Raw genomic sequence first — 14,916 nt, 5'->3', positions numbered from 1 at the left:
TCCCCATACCCCCAGGGGTGGAGCAAATCAAAGCAACCACCCGGCCTTGTATCCTGTGGCCACGAAGGCGCCTTCTTTATTGCATTCGCAGTCATCAGCTGCGTACAAGACTTCGTTATCTGTATGCTCCCAGTGTTCTTGGTATTGCACCTGCAAATGCTCCCACGACAGAAGATTGCTACATGCGGAATTCTTTAGCTTGGGAATCCTGACTAGTGTCTGCGGTGCCATTCGTGCATATCATGCGAGCAAAAAATGCCACTGTAAGTTATCATCACACTTTCTTCATACATCAAATAGCTGACACTCTTTCTGCGGCCGATGCAAACCTCCTTAATTGCTGGTCCTTAGGCTGGTTCTGGACGGCGATTGAAGACCAGCTGGGTGTTTTCTGGGCTTCTGCACCAGCCATGAAGATTTTCTTCAATCACTATTTCGAGACGTATACCCCGTGCACCATCGGCAGCTTCGAGATCTTTCAACGGGTAAAGATGCGCTTTCTGGACTCGACACAACCAAGGCCATCGGTGCAACAGAATGAGGAAATCGCTGCTCGCTAATCACGTGAAGACATACCTCTAGGAAGTATTCGCGTCAGTCACAAGTTGGACGTCTATAACAGTTCGAGGACTAGCAACAGCCCGAGTATCTTTGCTGGTACAAGCGCTTTGGCTGCGGTACCGGTGATATACGCATCGCCGTTGCCATCACCTTTGCGAAAGACTTGGAGGGAGAGCTGGAAGGATAGGAGCCAATGGCTGAAGTCTTAGAGAGATGTTACGATCTCACTCACACCGGGGAGTAAGGACGCTTTTGGGAGTTCAAAGTGGAGTCGTGACAGATGTCTTGAGGCTGATCATGCTACATAATCGTCCTTGTAAGATTAATACTAGCAAATATGAGACCATCTTTGATAGACTATATTAAAATGGTTACCTTAGATCTCGTCATGTGATCTTTGCTCACAGACAGTCAAACCAAATCATCCTAGGAGTGCCTTCTTTACAGCTTCTACCTCTTCCGTATTTCCGCAGATTAGACCACCGCGCTCATCGGTATCCTCAACACTCGTCTCCAACACCCTCTTTCCTGTCGCAGAGTCCAACGCCATGCCCCCTGCACACTCTACAATAAGCGCAATGGGCGCTAATTCATACAGCCTCCTTAGTTTAGCCTTGCTCTGCGCGGTAACAGGCGACACATAAACACCATGTCCCTTGACCAGCGCATGTACAACATCCGGAACCAACCCACCACTATAGCGAAGCGTGTACTTTTGTGTGATGAAGTTGTTGATCAGGGCCAGATATGCGGGTGACTCGGCAGCTGCACGCATGTTTGCGGGTGCAAAGTATCGTGTTTTGAAAGGCGGAGCGGAAAGTTTGATGTCCTTTCTAATGACTTCTACAGTGCCATCGTCCGAGTATCCGACTTCAAAACATGTCCCTTGTGATCCAGGAAGTCGAAGCGCGACAATAGCAGTTGTCCGCGGTCCTAGCACACCCAAAATGGAGGCGATTTGTGCTTCATCGGGGTTTTGATGCAGGGCAGATGGTCCGTCCCAGATTCCGATGATGGTGCCTACACTCCAGTTTGGTGCAATGATGGAACTGCCGTCCAGTGGGTCAAAGGCTAGGGTGTACTGCTTCTTGGACTTGGTGGCTTCATTGCTGGGCGGTGATGACTTTTCAATGGGGTCTTCCTCACTGCTTGCGGTTACGATGGCTGGGCATGAGGCAATGGTTTTTCGGATGGCTTCTTCGGCTAGGACGTCGACGTTTAGTTGGTCATCACCAAAGGCGTTGGCAGTACCGACTTGTGTTACTGAGGGAGAAGTCCGGAGGTGTCCGGCTATGGTGTGGATTGAGGAGAGCAGGGATGGAAGTACAGAATCCCGAAGTTGGGGGTGTGAGGATGAGATGTGAGAGTGTAGATGGTATGTTAAATCTGAGGAAGACATGATCGTAAATCCTTAGGTATTTAATAAGTTTTTCATGTAATCTGTGTCGTTTTGATGTGCCACGAGATTTAAGGCTAGATGTTGGTAGTAAGGGAGTGTGTAGAGAAATTCTCATTCTACTAGTGTCGGTGCCAGATGTGACGTCGTGGTGGAGTTCGGGGAGTTTGGCAAGTCTAGCAGCTCCACAGCTGTTCCACTATTAGATGACCATCAATCTCACGACTTCAACTGTCTAAATCTAAAGGTTCGCTCTTTTTCTCCAACTAGTTACTGATTGGTCAATGCCTATGTGACGATGAAGACGCGTAGTTCCTGCTTGAGATGCGGTTACTGCGGGGTAGCTTGAGGCTGGGCCTTGCACCGTGAGTAACCGTGACAATTGCATCTTCCCGCACTTCACGTCATCACACATCTCGTATCATAGTTATTCGCGCTACCTGCCTATCCCATCGCTATCAATTGGAATGCCTCAAATCCTCAAAATCGCTTCCGCGCAATCGCGCACCCTCTCCACAACGGCCGAAACCATCGACGCGCTCGAAGCTACCACCAAACGCGCCGCCACCCAGGGGATTGATGTACTTTTGTTCCCCGAAGCATACCTGGGCGGATATCCTCGTACTTGTACTTTTGGCGCAGCGGTTGGCGCACGCGCTCCCGAAGGCCGCGAACAGTACTTGCACTATTTCAAGGATGCTGTCGATCTGGGCGATACACCGAGCGGCGCTGGGCAAGATTGGGTAGACAAGAAGCTGGGATTACCCAAGGGTAGAGATTATAGGGGCGATGGGACAAGAGAAGAGCTGGAAAGAATTGCGAGAGAGACGGGTGTCTTTATCATTACCGGCTTGGTGGAGAAGTCTGGTGGGACATTGTATTGCGGAGTCGTCTTTGTAGACCCTAAAATGGGCTGCCTGGGCAAGAGACGCAAGGTCATGCCTACCGGTAGCGAAAGGCTGATTTGGGGAATGGGGAGTGCGAGCACTCTGAGGGCTGTCACAACGGAGATCAAGGGGGTGAAGCTATGCATGGGGTCGGCCATTTGCTGGGAGAACTACATGCCCCTACTGCGGCAGAGCCTGTACAGCCAGAACGTTAACCTATGGTTCGCGCCAACAGCAGACGCGCGTGATACCTGGGCCGCTCTGATGCGGACGGTGGGGTGCGAGGGCCGCTGCTTCGTTCTGAGTTCCAATCAATGTGTTAAGAGGAGACATCTTCCTCCCTGGATATCGGAAGGAAAGAAAGAGGACCAGACAGAGTCACACAGCAATGGAGACGAGAGTGGTGTCGGAAGAAGAATGTCACAACCACGCACTGGGGCTGCAAGACGACGGAGCACCATTACGAAGACGCCGGAAGGCCATGAGATATGTTTGCCACTTCCCATAGGTGAAGCACCCGTGACAGACGACAATTCTTCAGCCATCGACTCAACACCGCATTTTGCGACCGAAGATGCAGCCAGTCTCAAGCAGCAACCTTGTACACAAAGAAAATCATCATATGGATATCGCGAAGACTTTGTGTCTCGTGGCGGCTCAATGATTGTCTCACCCCTTGGAGAAGTCATCGCCGGTCCGCTATGGGAAGAAGAGGATGAGCTGCTGGTGGCGGAAGTTGACTTTGAAGACTGTGAGCGCGGAAGGCTCGACTTTGACTCTGCGGGAAGCTACTCGCGCATGGACAGCTTCAAGCTGATTGTGGAAGGTCTTGATCTTAGCCCACCCCCGCTTTGAGCATCCTGAAACTCGGCATCAGAAATATGTATATTAGACGTTTGTCATACACAAACATTGTATGAGATAGTGGGCATAGCCTCAGGTTGTAATTGTTCTTTGTCCAGATACGCTTCTTTGACTCACCATGCCAAAGAAACGAACTCTTTCCCGTACAATTTACCCTCTTACTCACTTAAACCACGACCACAACCACAATGAAGTTCGTCGCAAAACGTATTGAGCCATGCGCTGGTACTCCAGTTCACATCCTAACCTGCGGCCACACCGTCAGCGCCTCCTTCCTTCACCCAACAAAGTCCTCCAAATGCGCTCCAAACTGTAAAGCTGTAGATCTAGTAACGGCAGCTGAGCCGTGGTTTCTATGCCCGATATGCTGGGAGGCTATTCTCCACGCCCAATTCGACATCTTCAAGAATCGCGCTCAGCACGTGAGTGAGATAGACAAGATGGGTGAGAACGACATATACACTCAGCACAAACAACAGGGTGTGATTGACGACGAGAACACTTTTCTACAATGGCATAAAGTACAGTCTGGGCGTTCATCTTTCCAAAACGCAGTCCAAGCGACGTACAAGTCCAAGGTAGACAGTGAGGGATTCCGTGGTTGCAAATTGGTTACCGTCTAGGCTTAAAAAGAAAGCTAAAATCTTAGCATATCCAGCAAAAAAAGCAAAAAAGAAAGAAGACTTGTCAAAGGACGTGACCGAAGCCCAAGGGGCTCGAACCCTCAACCTTTGGTGTAACAGGCACAAGCCGAAAACCAACGCGCTACCATTGCGCCAAGGCTCCGAGGAGGAGTTTGATGAAAGAATTGGGAAGTTGAAATAATATATTGGGAGTTGTAAAAGCTCGGGCGGGAAAACGAGAGGATGTGTTGTGGGTCAACTAGTGGGGTAGAAGTTTAGCCCCACCCTCACCACGTATCTTCACCGTTTTGTTTGGAGCGCGCAAACTGAAGCTTAGAGTCGCAACATTGAGTTGTACATTGGTTACCACATATCTTCACATGTTTAACAGAAGAAAAGCTAGTTCCGAGAACAGTATTGGTAGAACGAGCACGTATCATTCTTGCATTTTACATCTATTTTCTTACAAACTTGCTATTATTTGCTGGGGTAGCAAGGAACATGTGCAAACACTGTACGTCTTTACGCCAGACTTATGCAATCGCTAATCAACAAGAGATGCTACGACGCGCCAAACTGGACAACCAACATCGACATGATCAGTTACGCGGTTTCCGCCATAACTCATCGGGATCGAGTTGCCGTGTAGAGACGTCGTTGCTGGACTGTGACGCCGAGTACTCTATACCACAGGAGCCGCGATCAAGAGCAAGTGTATTCAGATCCCAGTGCAGCTGCTCAGAGGGATCAGTCGCCAAGCTTGTACGCGTACGACCCTGTGGTTGAAGTTGTGCGGGATCGACGGTGGAAGTATTTGATGTCATTAGGGACAAGGATAGGGAGTCTAGCTCAGTCGCAAATTCCATTTCCTCGGTACTGGCCTCCAGCGCCGAGCAGATGTTGCTGGGACGCATCTTTGCTTTGAGCTCCATTTCGTAAACTCGCTGGTCTCTGGCAAACTCTGCTTCTAGTTGTCGATGCTCGGCGTACCATTGGTCATATTGCTCTTTCGTCATCTGCTCCATGGGTGGGTATGTAGCATTGTGCTGAGCCTTTCGTTCTTCCCAGATCTTTGATGTCTCGGACTGGATGCATTCGTTACACATAAAAGCGGCATCGACAGCGTTGCCGTAAGGCTCGACACAGTTCGTACCGCAGTCCTCGACTAGATCCGTTCGGATGCGGTGAGAGCAGAGAAGCTGATGATAGAGGCGACCCTGACAGGGAGCAAAGCGCTTCGAGCGGACATTGTTAAGTGTGGAAGTTGGTAGTGGTTGGGTTGAGGTGGCGAATGGTGAGTCTGCGCCCTCGTCTGGGGTGCTGGTCCATCCCCATCTACACGACATAACCAGGTTTGCGTGCGAGATGGTATCGTTGGAAACCTTGGAGGCTGGCGCTGACCGGAAAGCGCTATTTGAAAAGTCCATGGTTGAGTTTCGTGTTCGGGTCGGAATCGGCGTTGGTATGCAGATGCCTTAAGGTCGATGGAGGGAAACGAGTGTGGTTTGGGCGCTAGTTTCAATACAGACCATCAAGGCCTCTTGTGTTTAATCGATGTGGTTTGTATGGTCTTGTGAAAGTGCATCGTGTGTGCACAGGGCGCTTCAAGTCGTGTAACGCTACCACGGAGCGCTCAATCTGGTATTGCGATGCCTGCTTACTGTACTCAGAGGCAAGTGAAGCGGACGGTAGGGGTACTATTGATAATGGAACCCGGGAGGATGATGTGCAGCTAGGATGGAATGCAGGCGGGAGAGCTTGATCACTCGCGACGCGCAGCGCCAGGTTCGTGATGGGCGCTAAGCCCGATGACGCCATGGAACCTTCCAGCTCTGCCCCGCCCAGCCGAAACCCAGCCACTTATCCAACGCTTCGGGGCAGTGATGGCATCACAACGATACATCGAGAAGTTCTCAGCAAAATCTACTACATCTGTGACAAAACGAAAACAATCAATGTCGCGCGACGGGAAAAGCAATATAGGGAGACCAATCAGTTTCTTGCTATACGCGTCTTTCTCCTGACTACACTACTAGGTCTCACTATCCAAGACTTGGCCTGATTCAGGTACCAGGCGTCGCTATTGAATTCTTACACCAAAAACCTGAATCCGTTTTCCGCCCCAGACCCAGGTACAGCATTGATTGCCCCTTCGACGTGTTCTCCTCGATCAAGCTTCTTGTTCAGCCGTCCGAGGATGATGCGCATAATGACGGTCATGATAATCGCCAACGCCGCCGTTGCACAGTCGACACTCAACGGCAATGTCAAGTTCGGCTGGCCCTTCTTTGGCTGCGGATACATATAACTCGCATAGATGGAACTCGAGTTACTAACCGCGTTGATGAATGCCAGGGCCGCTGCCCTCTTTGCCGGTGGACGTGGGAGCGAGTTCGATATCCAGGCCAAAGCAACCACGTAGCCGGTATAGACACCGGGTACCATCAACATCATGGCGACGTATCGGGGTGCCGTGGAGGTAGTGGCGGCTGCGAGGATAAATGCTGCTACGCCGACGCAGAGAGGCCCAACGATATGGAAGAAACGTTCGCCTGTGCGATCGGCGTGCCATGCGTTGAGGTATGTTGTTATGACAGCGAGTACGTACGGCGGTGCAGTCAGCAACAGCGTCTCGATGTTCGGGTATCCGAGTGTTTTGACAACTGTTGGGAAGAAGTTTGTAACACTGGCAGAGGAGACGATCGAGAGGAGCATGATCGTAAAGACCCATGTCTTGATATCGAGCAGAGCCAGCTTCAGACCATGGAAAAAGGTTTGTGATTCCGCGGATACCCAATCGTCCTCGCCTACGTCTTCCTGGAGTCGGTACACGGCTAGCTGGCGCTCTTCCTCTGTAAGCCAGGAGGTTGTCCGCGGAAAATTGGGAAGGATAAAAAATGCTGTAGCAGCGATTGCGACGGTGATAATCCCTTCTAGGATGAACACCCATCTCCATGCGCGCAGTCCCTGCGTGCCGTCCATATTCGTGGTAATGCCGGCGGTAATCAATCCACCAAATGCTCCGGAAATCAAGGAGCCAGAGTAGAGCACCGCAGTCCTAAAACCCAACTCCTTTCTAGTGTACCACGCACTGAGATAGAACAAGCAGCCCGGGAAGTATGCTGCTTCGATGAATCCTAGAAAAAATCGACACGCCACTAGACCGCCAAAACTCTGGCATGCGCCTGTAGCACCAGATATAATACCCCAGACAATCATACACGTGGGGAGGTAGATGGCTGGTTTACCGGTCTTGTTGAGGAAGAGGTTCGAGGGGATCTGCATTAAGATGTAGCCAACGAATAGGATGGAGACGGTTGTCTGTGAAAGGTTAACATCTGGCCTTGTCACATGGCCAAGGGTGTAGTAATGAAATACCTGATATTGGACGCTAGTAAGATTCAATTCATCTTGTAGTCCTGCCAAACGAACAGCAGCGATGTTATTTCTGTCAAGGTAATCTAGTATGGATCAGCCTTCAGTCTACAATCAATTCCAAAGATACTCACTCATAATATACATCAAAATAATCATAGGAAGCAGCCTGGTATCAATCTTTCTCCTCAACCTTTTCTCTGCCTGTATTCTCTCCTCTACACTCATGGCCTCCACTAACGGCGGTGCGACAAGCTTCCTATGCCCATCCACAGGCCCAGCCTCCAGACTTGTGGGCGAAATCCTATCATCATCAACCGACACGCGCTCCACGGAAGCCTTTGCGTCGTAATCCGCCGCCGTCGCCATGTTCACAAGAAAAGCAGCAGCTTTGTGCCGAGCAGAAAGGTACGTTGGATGACCAGCCGTGCGCACGTCGCAGCAGCGTCAATTAATCAATAAGTCCCAAGACGAAGGTGGGAAGAAGGGCAACAAGAGACACCAAGCAAACAAGGCGGGGGAACCAAGCATCCACTTAAACGAAGCTTGACCCCGACCCAAGCCTAACAAGCCTACAAGGGTAGCTGTGCTTTGTCCTGCCTGCCTGCGCCATGTACGTCGTTCGTAGTAGTAGCTACATACATCACGGGGACGCAACATGCCTAAACCAACCTCGCCGTCCTATCCACACGGCCCACCTTTCCCAAACTCGACGCCGTCTAGGAAAAGGCGGCCCGCCAAACCATGTGTCGAATACGACATCATTGGACGATCTGGGCGCAAAAGGTGCTGATGCAACGCTGTGATGGGTGCTGGGCGGGGATAGGCGAAAAAGGCGGTTAATATAAACTGCGGGGTGATGCTTTACCGAACCGGAACCGAAAAGCGTCATTGGATCCAAGAAAGGTTGGGTCGGTTGGTTACACGGCAGCGGGGGAGTCAGAAGGCTTGTGGGGTTGGTTTGGGTAGAGATGATGCGGGGGATTGTGGATAAGGAGCATGTGGTTTGCTCCATGTTCTTTTGTCCGATGGTCAAGAGGTACGGATTTTTATGTATATTGAACATGCACAGCGACGGCTCTATAGAACTAGCGGTAGTATTATTAGTCCGGGACACGATACAGTGCTAGCCCAAGGTAGACTTTATGTGCCTGCGATAGAATGAGACCAAGTTATGAGAGTAAGAGAATATATATGAACAAACTAGATATGTATTGAAAAGCTGGCACTATTAGTAGTAGTATGACTACCTAATAGAGCGCTCTCTAAGGCACAACGGTAGTGGTGGTACGACTCGTATTGTATTGACTAAGGAGCTATTCACACGTTCGTAGATCCGTGTTGCGTGCAGCTGCGTCCAAGCTCCCCGCTAGGACCCACCTGCACGTGTCACCAATCATGTGACTACTCCTCCGCTTGATACCACCAAGTCACTTACGGACTGTATTCTCAACAATATGTCTATATTGCCCAATTACAAGCCAACTATTGCACCAAAATGTACATGATCAAGCAACTGTAGGAACACAGTAGAGAACTCCCAACGTGAAAATATATAGACATAGGTGTTGATACGGCTAAGGTATCGGAATCACCTTCGTTGCAACGAGTTGAAATGATTGTGATTGTTCTTGTTCTTCTATGGAGGTGGAGGGAGGTCGGCAGTAAGGCAGCAGCTAGAGCTCGGACCACACGGCTTAGTCAGCCGTGTAATCCAAGCTCGTGCATGCAGCAACCAGCTGCCTTATCTACCGCAGGTTCGATTCCCAACACTGACTATCTTTTCTTTTTGTGCCGGGAGATCAGATCCGTCCCCAAATCCTCCAAATCTGTAATAATATCCTGCTGCCGAAATGTAGCTAGTTGCCTATCTCGGCTAGCGCTATACGCCTTCCTGTATGCCCTTATGTCCTCCTCTTGTGTCCTTCGTTATCGCGCACACGTGCCCGTTGACTACTTGGTGCCTTCAAGGTTGCTGAGCTCGGTGCTCTCGGTCGTGGGCTTGGTGTTGCGATCACGGTTGACCCACCCTTGCACTCGGAGGTTGAGCTCGTTAGAGTTGATGAGGTTCTCTATCGCGGCGTTGCAACCTGCCTTTGTCATAGAGTCTGCTGGGTTGTCGCGACCGTCGATCCATCTGATATCCATGAGTTCGCTGCGCTCGTAGGCTTCGCGCATTGCCATGATGTCAATCATAAGGCGTTTCTCCTTGGTGGTGCCGAGCTTGACAAGGCAATCGTATAGCGATCGCGAGTCGGTGCATACCACGATGGGGACCTTAGGTAAGTTGAGTCGTTCCATGACCATATCAATGGTGCCGCCGATCGCGACTGCGATATCTACGCCGTGCGCCATCGCGTAGATCTCGGAGGCGAGGACGCTCCTGGTGATCCGCTTGCATTTGACTGAGGACCAGTGGACGATGTTGCCACGTATCCCGAAGTTTGTGTCGCTTGAGGTGACTTCATTGCCGAGTACGATGACGAATCCCATCTGGGAGCTCATATCCTTGTTGTTGGCAAAGGACGCGTCGACTAGGGTAAACAGCTTGAGGTTGCGTATGTCCAGAGGTACGTAGGTCAACCCATGGCAGAGGTTCTTCTTTTGCCATTCGATGCGTTTGTTTAACTTGGATATTTCTTCTTTTGTAGGCTCACTCGCTTGCGCAGCAGCGGCGAGGTCGAAGCTTGCTTCGGGTTGACAGATTGTCGCGATGTAAGCGCCACGTGCGCGTTGTTGAATGTACGTCTTCTTGTCAGTTGCGATCTCCAGTTTCTCACCTTGTTTCTTTTGGCGTAGTGTGATCACGCCGTCTGTTGTGAGACTAACGACGCACCCGTTAAAGTCGATAGGGTTGTTAGTAGTAAGAAACTGCTTCTCTTTGGCGCTGAAGCGCAGCTCCTTGCTCTCCTTATTGGCAAACACGTCATCGGACAGACCGAGCGTGTCATCAGTTTGCATGCCGACAATACCAAAGCCTAACGCCGTTGGCTTGGTGATTAAGAGGCACGGGTCATAGGTTGATGTTTCCATCCCGAGTGTCGTGGTATGGTGTTTGAAGTAGGTTGACCACCAGTACGCTCCTGCCTCGGCGATGCCGTACAGCGGCTTCACGACCACCATGATGGTGCCTTTGGGTAGACATTGCGGAGTTGCGTGGGAAGATCCGCGATGATCGTGCGCTGGAGATGGTCATCGGCTTGCGTGTACGCCTGCGTGATATCTCGAAGCCATAGCGTCATGCCCATTTGAAGCAGTGAGGGTGCAAGCGCGATAATAATGCGCTGACTGGCGCGCTGGATCGTCGGGCTTTGTGTGAGCACAATCCGTTTTCCATCATCGGCATAACCCTGAACAACGAGGCGCGATTTCTCGTACGGCTTAGTGGTAGTTTTGCCTTTGACCTCGTTGACAATCCGTGACTTAAAGACGCGGATGCCACCATGGCGCTGAGGGTCATACTCCTCGAAGCGGAACACTCCGCGAGTGATCAGCGCGTCAATCTCTGCCTTGGTGGATAGTTCGAATGGTTCGCCTAGGGTTGTGATCTTGCCAGTGGCACGCAGCTTCTTGGACAGCACTAAGTCGTCCTCCTCGCGTTGCGTGAGGTTGACGTCGTTGGTCTCGATGGGAGCTGGTTTTGGCTTGTTTTTGGAGCCTTTGGGGCGACCGCGCTTTCGTGGAGGTGGAACTTCTGTCTCTGGGATAAACTCGTCATCGTCCGCATCCCCGCAATTGTCGTTGTCGTCGTCGTCGCGCGGGATAACGGTGGAGTTGTTGCGGTGGTATGGCTGCACCGATGTGACTCGAAATGTCGCCTGCCTGCCGTCGACGTCGACAATCGCGGCGGTTAGGTCGTCGTTCATGGCGATGAGGGTATGGGGACCAGTCCAACCGCGGTTCTCGCGCCAAACCTTTACGCTGCTCTGGATCGGGAGCTGAAGCGTTTCAATGACGTTCGGTCCGTTGCGTGTCGCAAGTGCGTCGTTCACCTGGCGTTTTGCTTTGATCTTGCGGACCTCCGCCATCGCGTTCTTTATCGCTTTCGCGCGCGCGCTGATGGATGGTGATGGCGGCGATGTCTTGGATAGGCGGGGGTAGGTGCCAAAGACGAGGAGAGTAGGCACAAGGCCATCTGGACCAGCAGTGTCGTTGACGGCTTTCACAGCCATCTGGAGGAGGTGTTCAGATGACGTGTCGCTGTCTATGTCGGCGGAGATGACTTCGAAGGCACGGCGGATGGCCGCATGGTACCGCTCCACCTTGCCGATGGAGTTATGCGCCTCGACAGGCACCTCGTCAACCTCGATGGCCATTGTCTTTGCATTGTTGACAAACTCCTCGCTCGCAAAGTTCTTGCCAGCGTCGGTGGCTATGACATCAGGCGGACCAACGTACATATCGATCCACATGGCGCGGAGTGTGTCCCATGTTGTGCTTGCTTTCATGTCGGTGAGAAAGCGCGCTGCTTGGAAGGCAGTTGCTTCGTCAATAGCATGAAGTACTGGCCTCTGATTAATGTACATCACGTCGACGATAAGTCGATAGTTGAAGTTGATATCGTCGCGGAGGGTAAACCGAAATCGTCCTGGCGCCTTGCCAGTAATCTGACATTGGTGACAGAACTTGTTGATCTTTTCGATGGTCGCCGCATCGACTTCGTCATAACCTGCTCTCGCGAGGACCTTGTAGAGTCGTCCCGCAGCTGGATGACCAAAGCGCCGATGGAGTTGCGCAAGCTCTACCTCGGTGAGGTAGTGCGTCGCGGTCTCTTGGTCGTCGAGCAGGAGCCATGGGTGTCCCCATTTGCGCACAATGGGGTACTCCCGTGACTCGTGTACAAGCACGTTGTCAACATTGTTGAGGTAGATCCCGTGGCGGTCCATGTCTGCAAGGCACAGCAAGAAAGGCGTGTTGGTCGGCATCACCGCAAAAAGTATAACGCCGAGCGGGGTTTTGACCTTCACCTCGCCAAGTGAGAGACACTCTGGGTTATCTCCAAATCGAATTCGGTGGCGACCTGCCGTGGACTCATTGATCGTGGCCGATGGCTGGAGGCGTTGCAGTGCCATGACCTGGGTCTTTCCTGCAGTGGAGACTCCGGCCGCGCCGGTGTCGGGCATGATGCCTTGGAAACAGTGAGCACCATATCGGTGATCGAAGGTGAACATGTGGGGTGCCTCCTTTGCAGTCTCCGACGCGTATGGGTCGATCCCAGTGATCGCGTGGGTCGCCGCGGCGTCGTTGAGGTTGATGGTGAGCGCTTGCCCGTCGATGGTTCCGCAAGCAGCGGTGTTGAATTGTTCATGTTGGAAGTACGCATCGAGGTCATCAACGCGGTTGCCGTCGTCGTCCTCTGCCTCGTCATGAAGCTCGATGCCTTCGAATCCGGCGAGGAACACGTCGTAGTCGTCATCGAGATCGTGGTTTTGGACATAAGTCTTGAAGCGTTGGTGCGACTCATTGCGCTCCTCGTGTGAATGTCGCGTTGACCAGCATCCTTGTTTGCCGCACACATAGCACTTTTTATCGTGCGAGCGGCGGGGAGGGTATCGCGGTCGTGACAGCGTCGGTCCGCGGTTGAAGCGACCGGTGCCATAGCCTCGGGGTCTGTCGCGAGGTTCGTCGTTTCGGTTGTATCGTCGGTTTGTGTAGAAGATGTCATCGTCTGTCTGTTCATTGTCATAGTTGAACTGCGTTCGAGCATGCGGGTGACAGCGTTGCCAGTTACCGACGGCGTTGCGGAGCTCTGAAGCGACTGCTTCAAAGGTCGACGCAGGTCGGATCAGGACTGCGCTGCAGGCTTCGACACCCTGGCATGCTGACACAAGTTGTCCGGTGAGGCTTGACTCGCTGAGTCCATTCTGCTGAGCCATCGCTTGGTACAGCTTGTGGAGCTTGTCGATGAGCAAGTCAAGGCATTGCGCAATTGTCTTGTCAGGATTACTTGCGATGACGTCCTTTAGCATAATGGTGCGCCATTCGTTCAAGAACAACTGGTAGTTCTCGGTAGTGTGGAAGTAGGCGCCCAGTTTCGCGATGATGTCTTCGTATCCAAGGTCAAGTGGAGCGATAGATTGGTAGTAGTAAGTTGACGCTTTGCCAGTAAGCATAGTGGAGATGGCTAGCTTGTAGCGGTCAGTTTGGCCAGGTTGAATGCCGACTTTGGCGCAAAGCTCTCGAAAGATGACCAGTTTGTGACTGAGCACGTCATACTTGTCACCACTGAACTTATCGTTGTTATTGTACAGCTTCGCGAGGTTTGTGAGTGCTGTCACGTTGAGTTGAGCTGGCGACGGTGAGTACTGTGCTTGTGGGTATCCTGTTGGTGGCTGCGGAGGGTTAGGGTAACTGTAGTTGCTGTTTGTGAGCTGTCGACACTTGAAACCGTCGACGAGTCGCATAAGCTCAAGCTCGTCGTCAGGCCATATCGGGCACGACGAGAGATGGAGGAGGTTGTACAGTTGCGTTATTACTGTGTCACGACTGTTGATCTGGATGTAAATCCCTCGGTGTCGGAGCAATTCCTTGACTGCTTTCCGGAGCCGCACGTCGACCGCACTTATGATATCTTGAGTCCAATCCTCGAAGGACTTTTGGAACTCCTGGAGGATGAAGAGGTCGAACTGTCCATCGTCTTCAACTTGGACGACCCAATCGAGGACGACAGTGTTCAGTTTGTCGGTGTTTATGACTGTGTCGGTCGGGTCGAGTTCCGCGTTGACATACTCACTCTTGTGCATCTCGGAGTACCACGATCGGTACTTGACGCTCTTGTATGGTGCCATGGTGCTGAAGTCAGTCGATTGTTTGCTGTTAGTTGCAGGCGTTGTCAGTTGTTTTTGTGCGTGGTTGACGCAGATCTTTTCGTTCAAGATCTCCTTCAGAACTGTCGGCGAAAGCGCTACCTTGATAGGTAGTCTCTGCGGGCGGTGCTGTACTTCGCACTCCTTGCTACTGTGAGGTAGGAGGAGTCGCTTCTTGGCCAAGACTACACAGCAAAAGAGCTGATGGGTCTCCTTGTCAGATATCTAGCCGATCTGTGGTGTAGCAACCACTGATCAGTGTTGATACGGCTAAGGTATCGGAATCACCTTCGTTGCAACGAGTTGAAATGATTGTGATTGTTCTTGTTCTTCTATGGAGGTGGAGGGAGGTCGGCAGTAAGGCAGCAGCTAGAGCTCGGACCACACGGCTTAGTCAGCCGTGT

At 51.7% G+C, this 14,916-nt stretch overlaps 7 protein-coding genes across 7 annotated transcripts; 2 read left to right on the top strand and 5 right to left on the bottom strand.

The window, feature by feature from the left end:
* Nucleotides 1–982: 982 nt before the first annotated feature.
* On the bottom strand, nucleotides 983–1,336 carry PtrM4_079780 (Fbp, Fructose-1,6-bisphosphatase; the record flags this gene model as incomplete). Its single annotated transcript, XM_066106399.1, has 1 exon — nucleotides 983–1,336. The coding sequence occupies one exon, from the start codon at nucleotides 1,334–1,336 to the stop codon at nucleotides 983–985; it is 354 nt and encodes a 117-aa protein (XP_065963337.1).
* Nucleotides 1,337–2,424: 1,088 nt separating this feature from the next.
* Nucleotides 2,425–3,699, top strand: PtrM4_079770 (hydrolase; the record flags this gene model as incomplete). The annotated part of the gene is made up of 1 exon (XM_001940857.2): nucleotides 2,425–3,699. The coding sequence occupies one exon, from the start codon at nucleotides 2,425–2,427 to the stop codon at nucleotides 3,697–3,699; it is 1,275 nt and encodes a 424-aa protein (XP_001940892.1).
* Nucleotides 3,700–3,896: 197 nt separating this feature from the next.
* Nucleotides 3,897–4,331, top strand: PtrM4_079760 (uncharacterized protein; the record flags this gene model as incomplete). Its single annotated transcript, XM_001940856.1, has 1 exon — nucleotides 3,897–4,331. The coding sequence occupies one exon, from the start codon at nucleotides 3,897–3,899 to the stop codon at nucleotides 4,329–4,331; it is 435 nt and encodes a 144-aa protein (XP_001940891.1).
* A 599-nt stretch (nucleotides 4,332–4,930) lies between these two features.
* On the bottom strand, nucleotides 4,931–5,758 carry PtrM4_079750 (uncharacterized protein; the record flags this gene model as incomplete). The annotated part of the gene is made up of 1 exon (XM_001940855.1): nucleotides 4,931–5,758. One exon carries the CDS (start codon nucleotides 5,756–5,758, stop codon nucleotides 4,931–4,933), a length of 828 nt encoding a protein of 275 aa, XP_001940890.1.
* Nucleotides 5,759–6,422: 664 nt separating this feature from the next.
* Nucleotides 6,423–8,075, bottom strand: PtrM4_079740 (UhpC, Sugar phosphate permease; the record flags this gene model as incomplete). The annotated part of the gene is made up of 3 exons (XM_001940854.1): nucleotides 6,423–7,652; nucleotides 7,710–7,792; nucleotides 7,841–8,075. 3 exons carry the CDS (start codon nucleotides 8,073–8,075, stop codon nucleotides 6,423–6,425), a joined length of 1,548 nt encoding a protein of 515 aa, XP_001940889.1.
* Nucleotides 8,076–9,659: 1,584 nt separating this feature from the next.
* Nucleotides 9,660–10,739, bottom strand: PtrM4_079730 (uncharacterized protein; the record flags this gene model as incomplete). Its single annotated transcript, XM_066106398.1, has 1 exon — nucleotides 9,660–10,739. One exon carries the CDS (start codon nucleotides 10,737–10,739, stop codon nucleotides 9,660–9,662), a length of 1,080 nt encoding a protein of 359 aa, XP_065963336.1.
* Nucleotides 10,740–10,816: 77 nt separating this feature from the next.
* On the bottom strand, nucleotides 10,817–14,494 carry PtrM4_079720 (uncharacterized protein; the record flags this gene model as incomplete). Its single annotated transcript, XM_066106397.1, has 2 exons — nucleotides 10,817–11,404; nucleotides 11,474–14,494. The coding sequence occupies 2 exons, from the start codon at nucleotides 14,492–14,494 to the stop codon at nucleotides 10,817–10,819; spliced, it is 3,609 nt and encodes a 1,202-aa protein (XP_065963335.1).
* Between the last annotated feature and the right edge of the window lie 422 nt (nucleotides 14,495–14,916).

This window comes from Pyrenophora tritici-repentis, chromosome 3, assembly GCF_003171515.1.
Source record: "Pyrenophora tritici-repentis strain M4 chromosome 3, whole genome shotgun sequence".
Taxonomy (NCBI): Eukaryota; Fungi; Ascomycota; class Dothideomycetes; order Pleosporales; family Pleosporaceae; genus Pyrenophora; species Pyrenophora tritici-repentis.
Note: the sequence above shows the minus strand (reverse complement) of the source record. Positions and strands in the feature narration are given on the sequence as shown.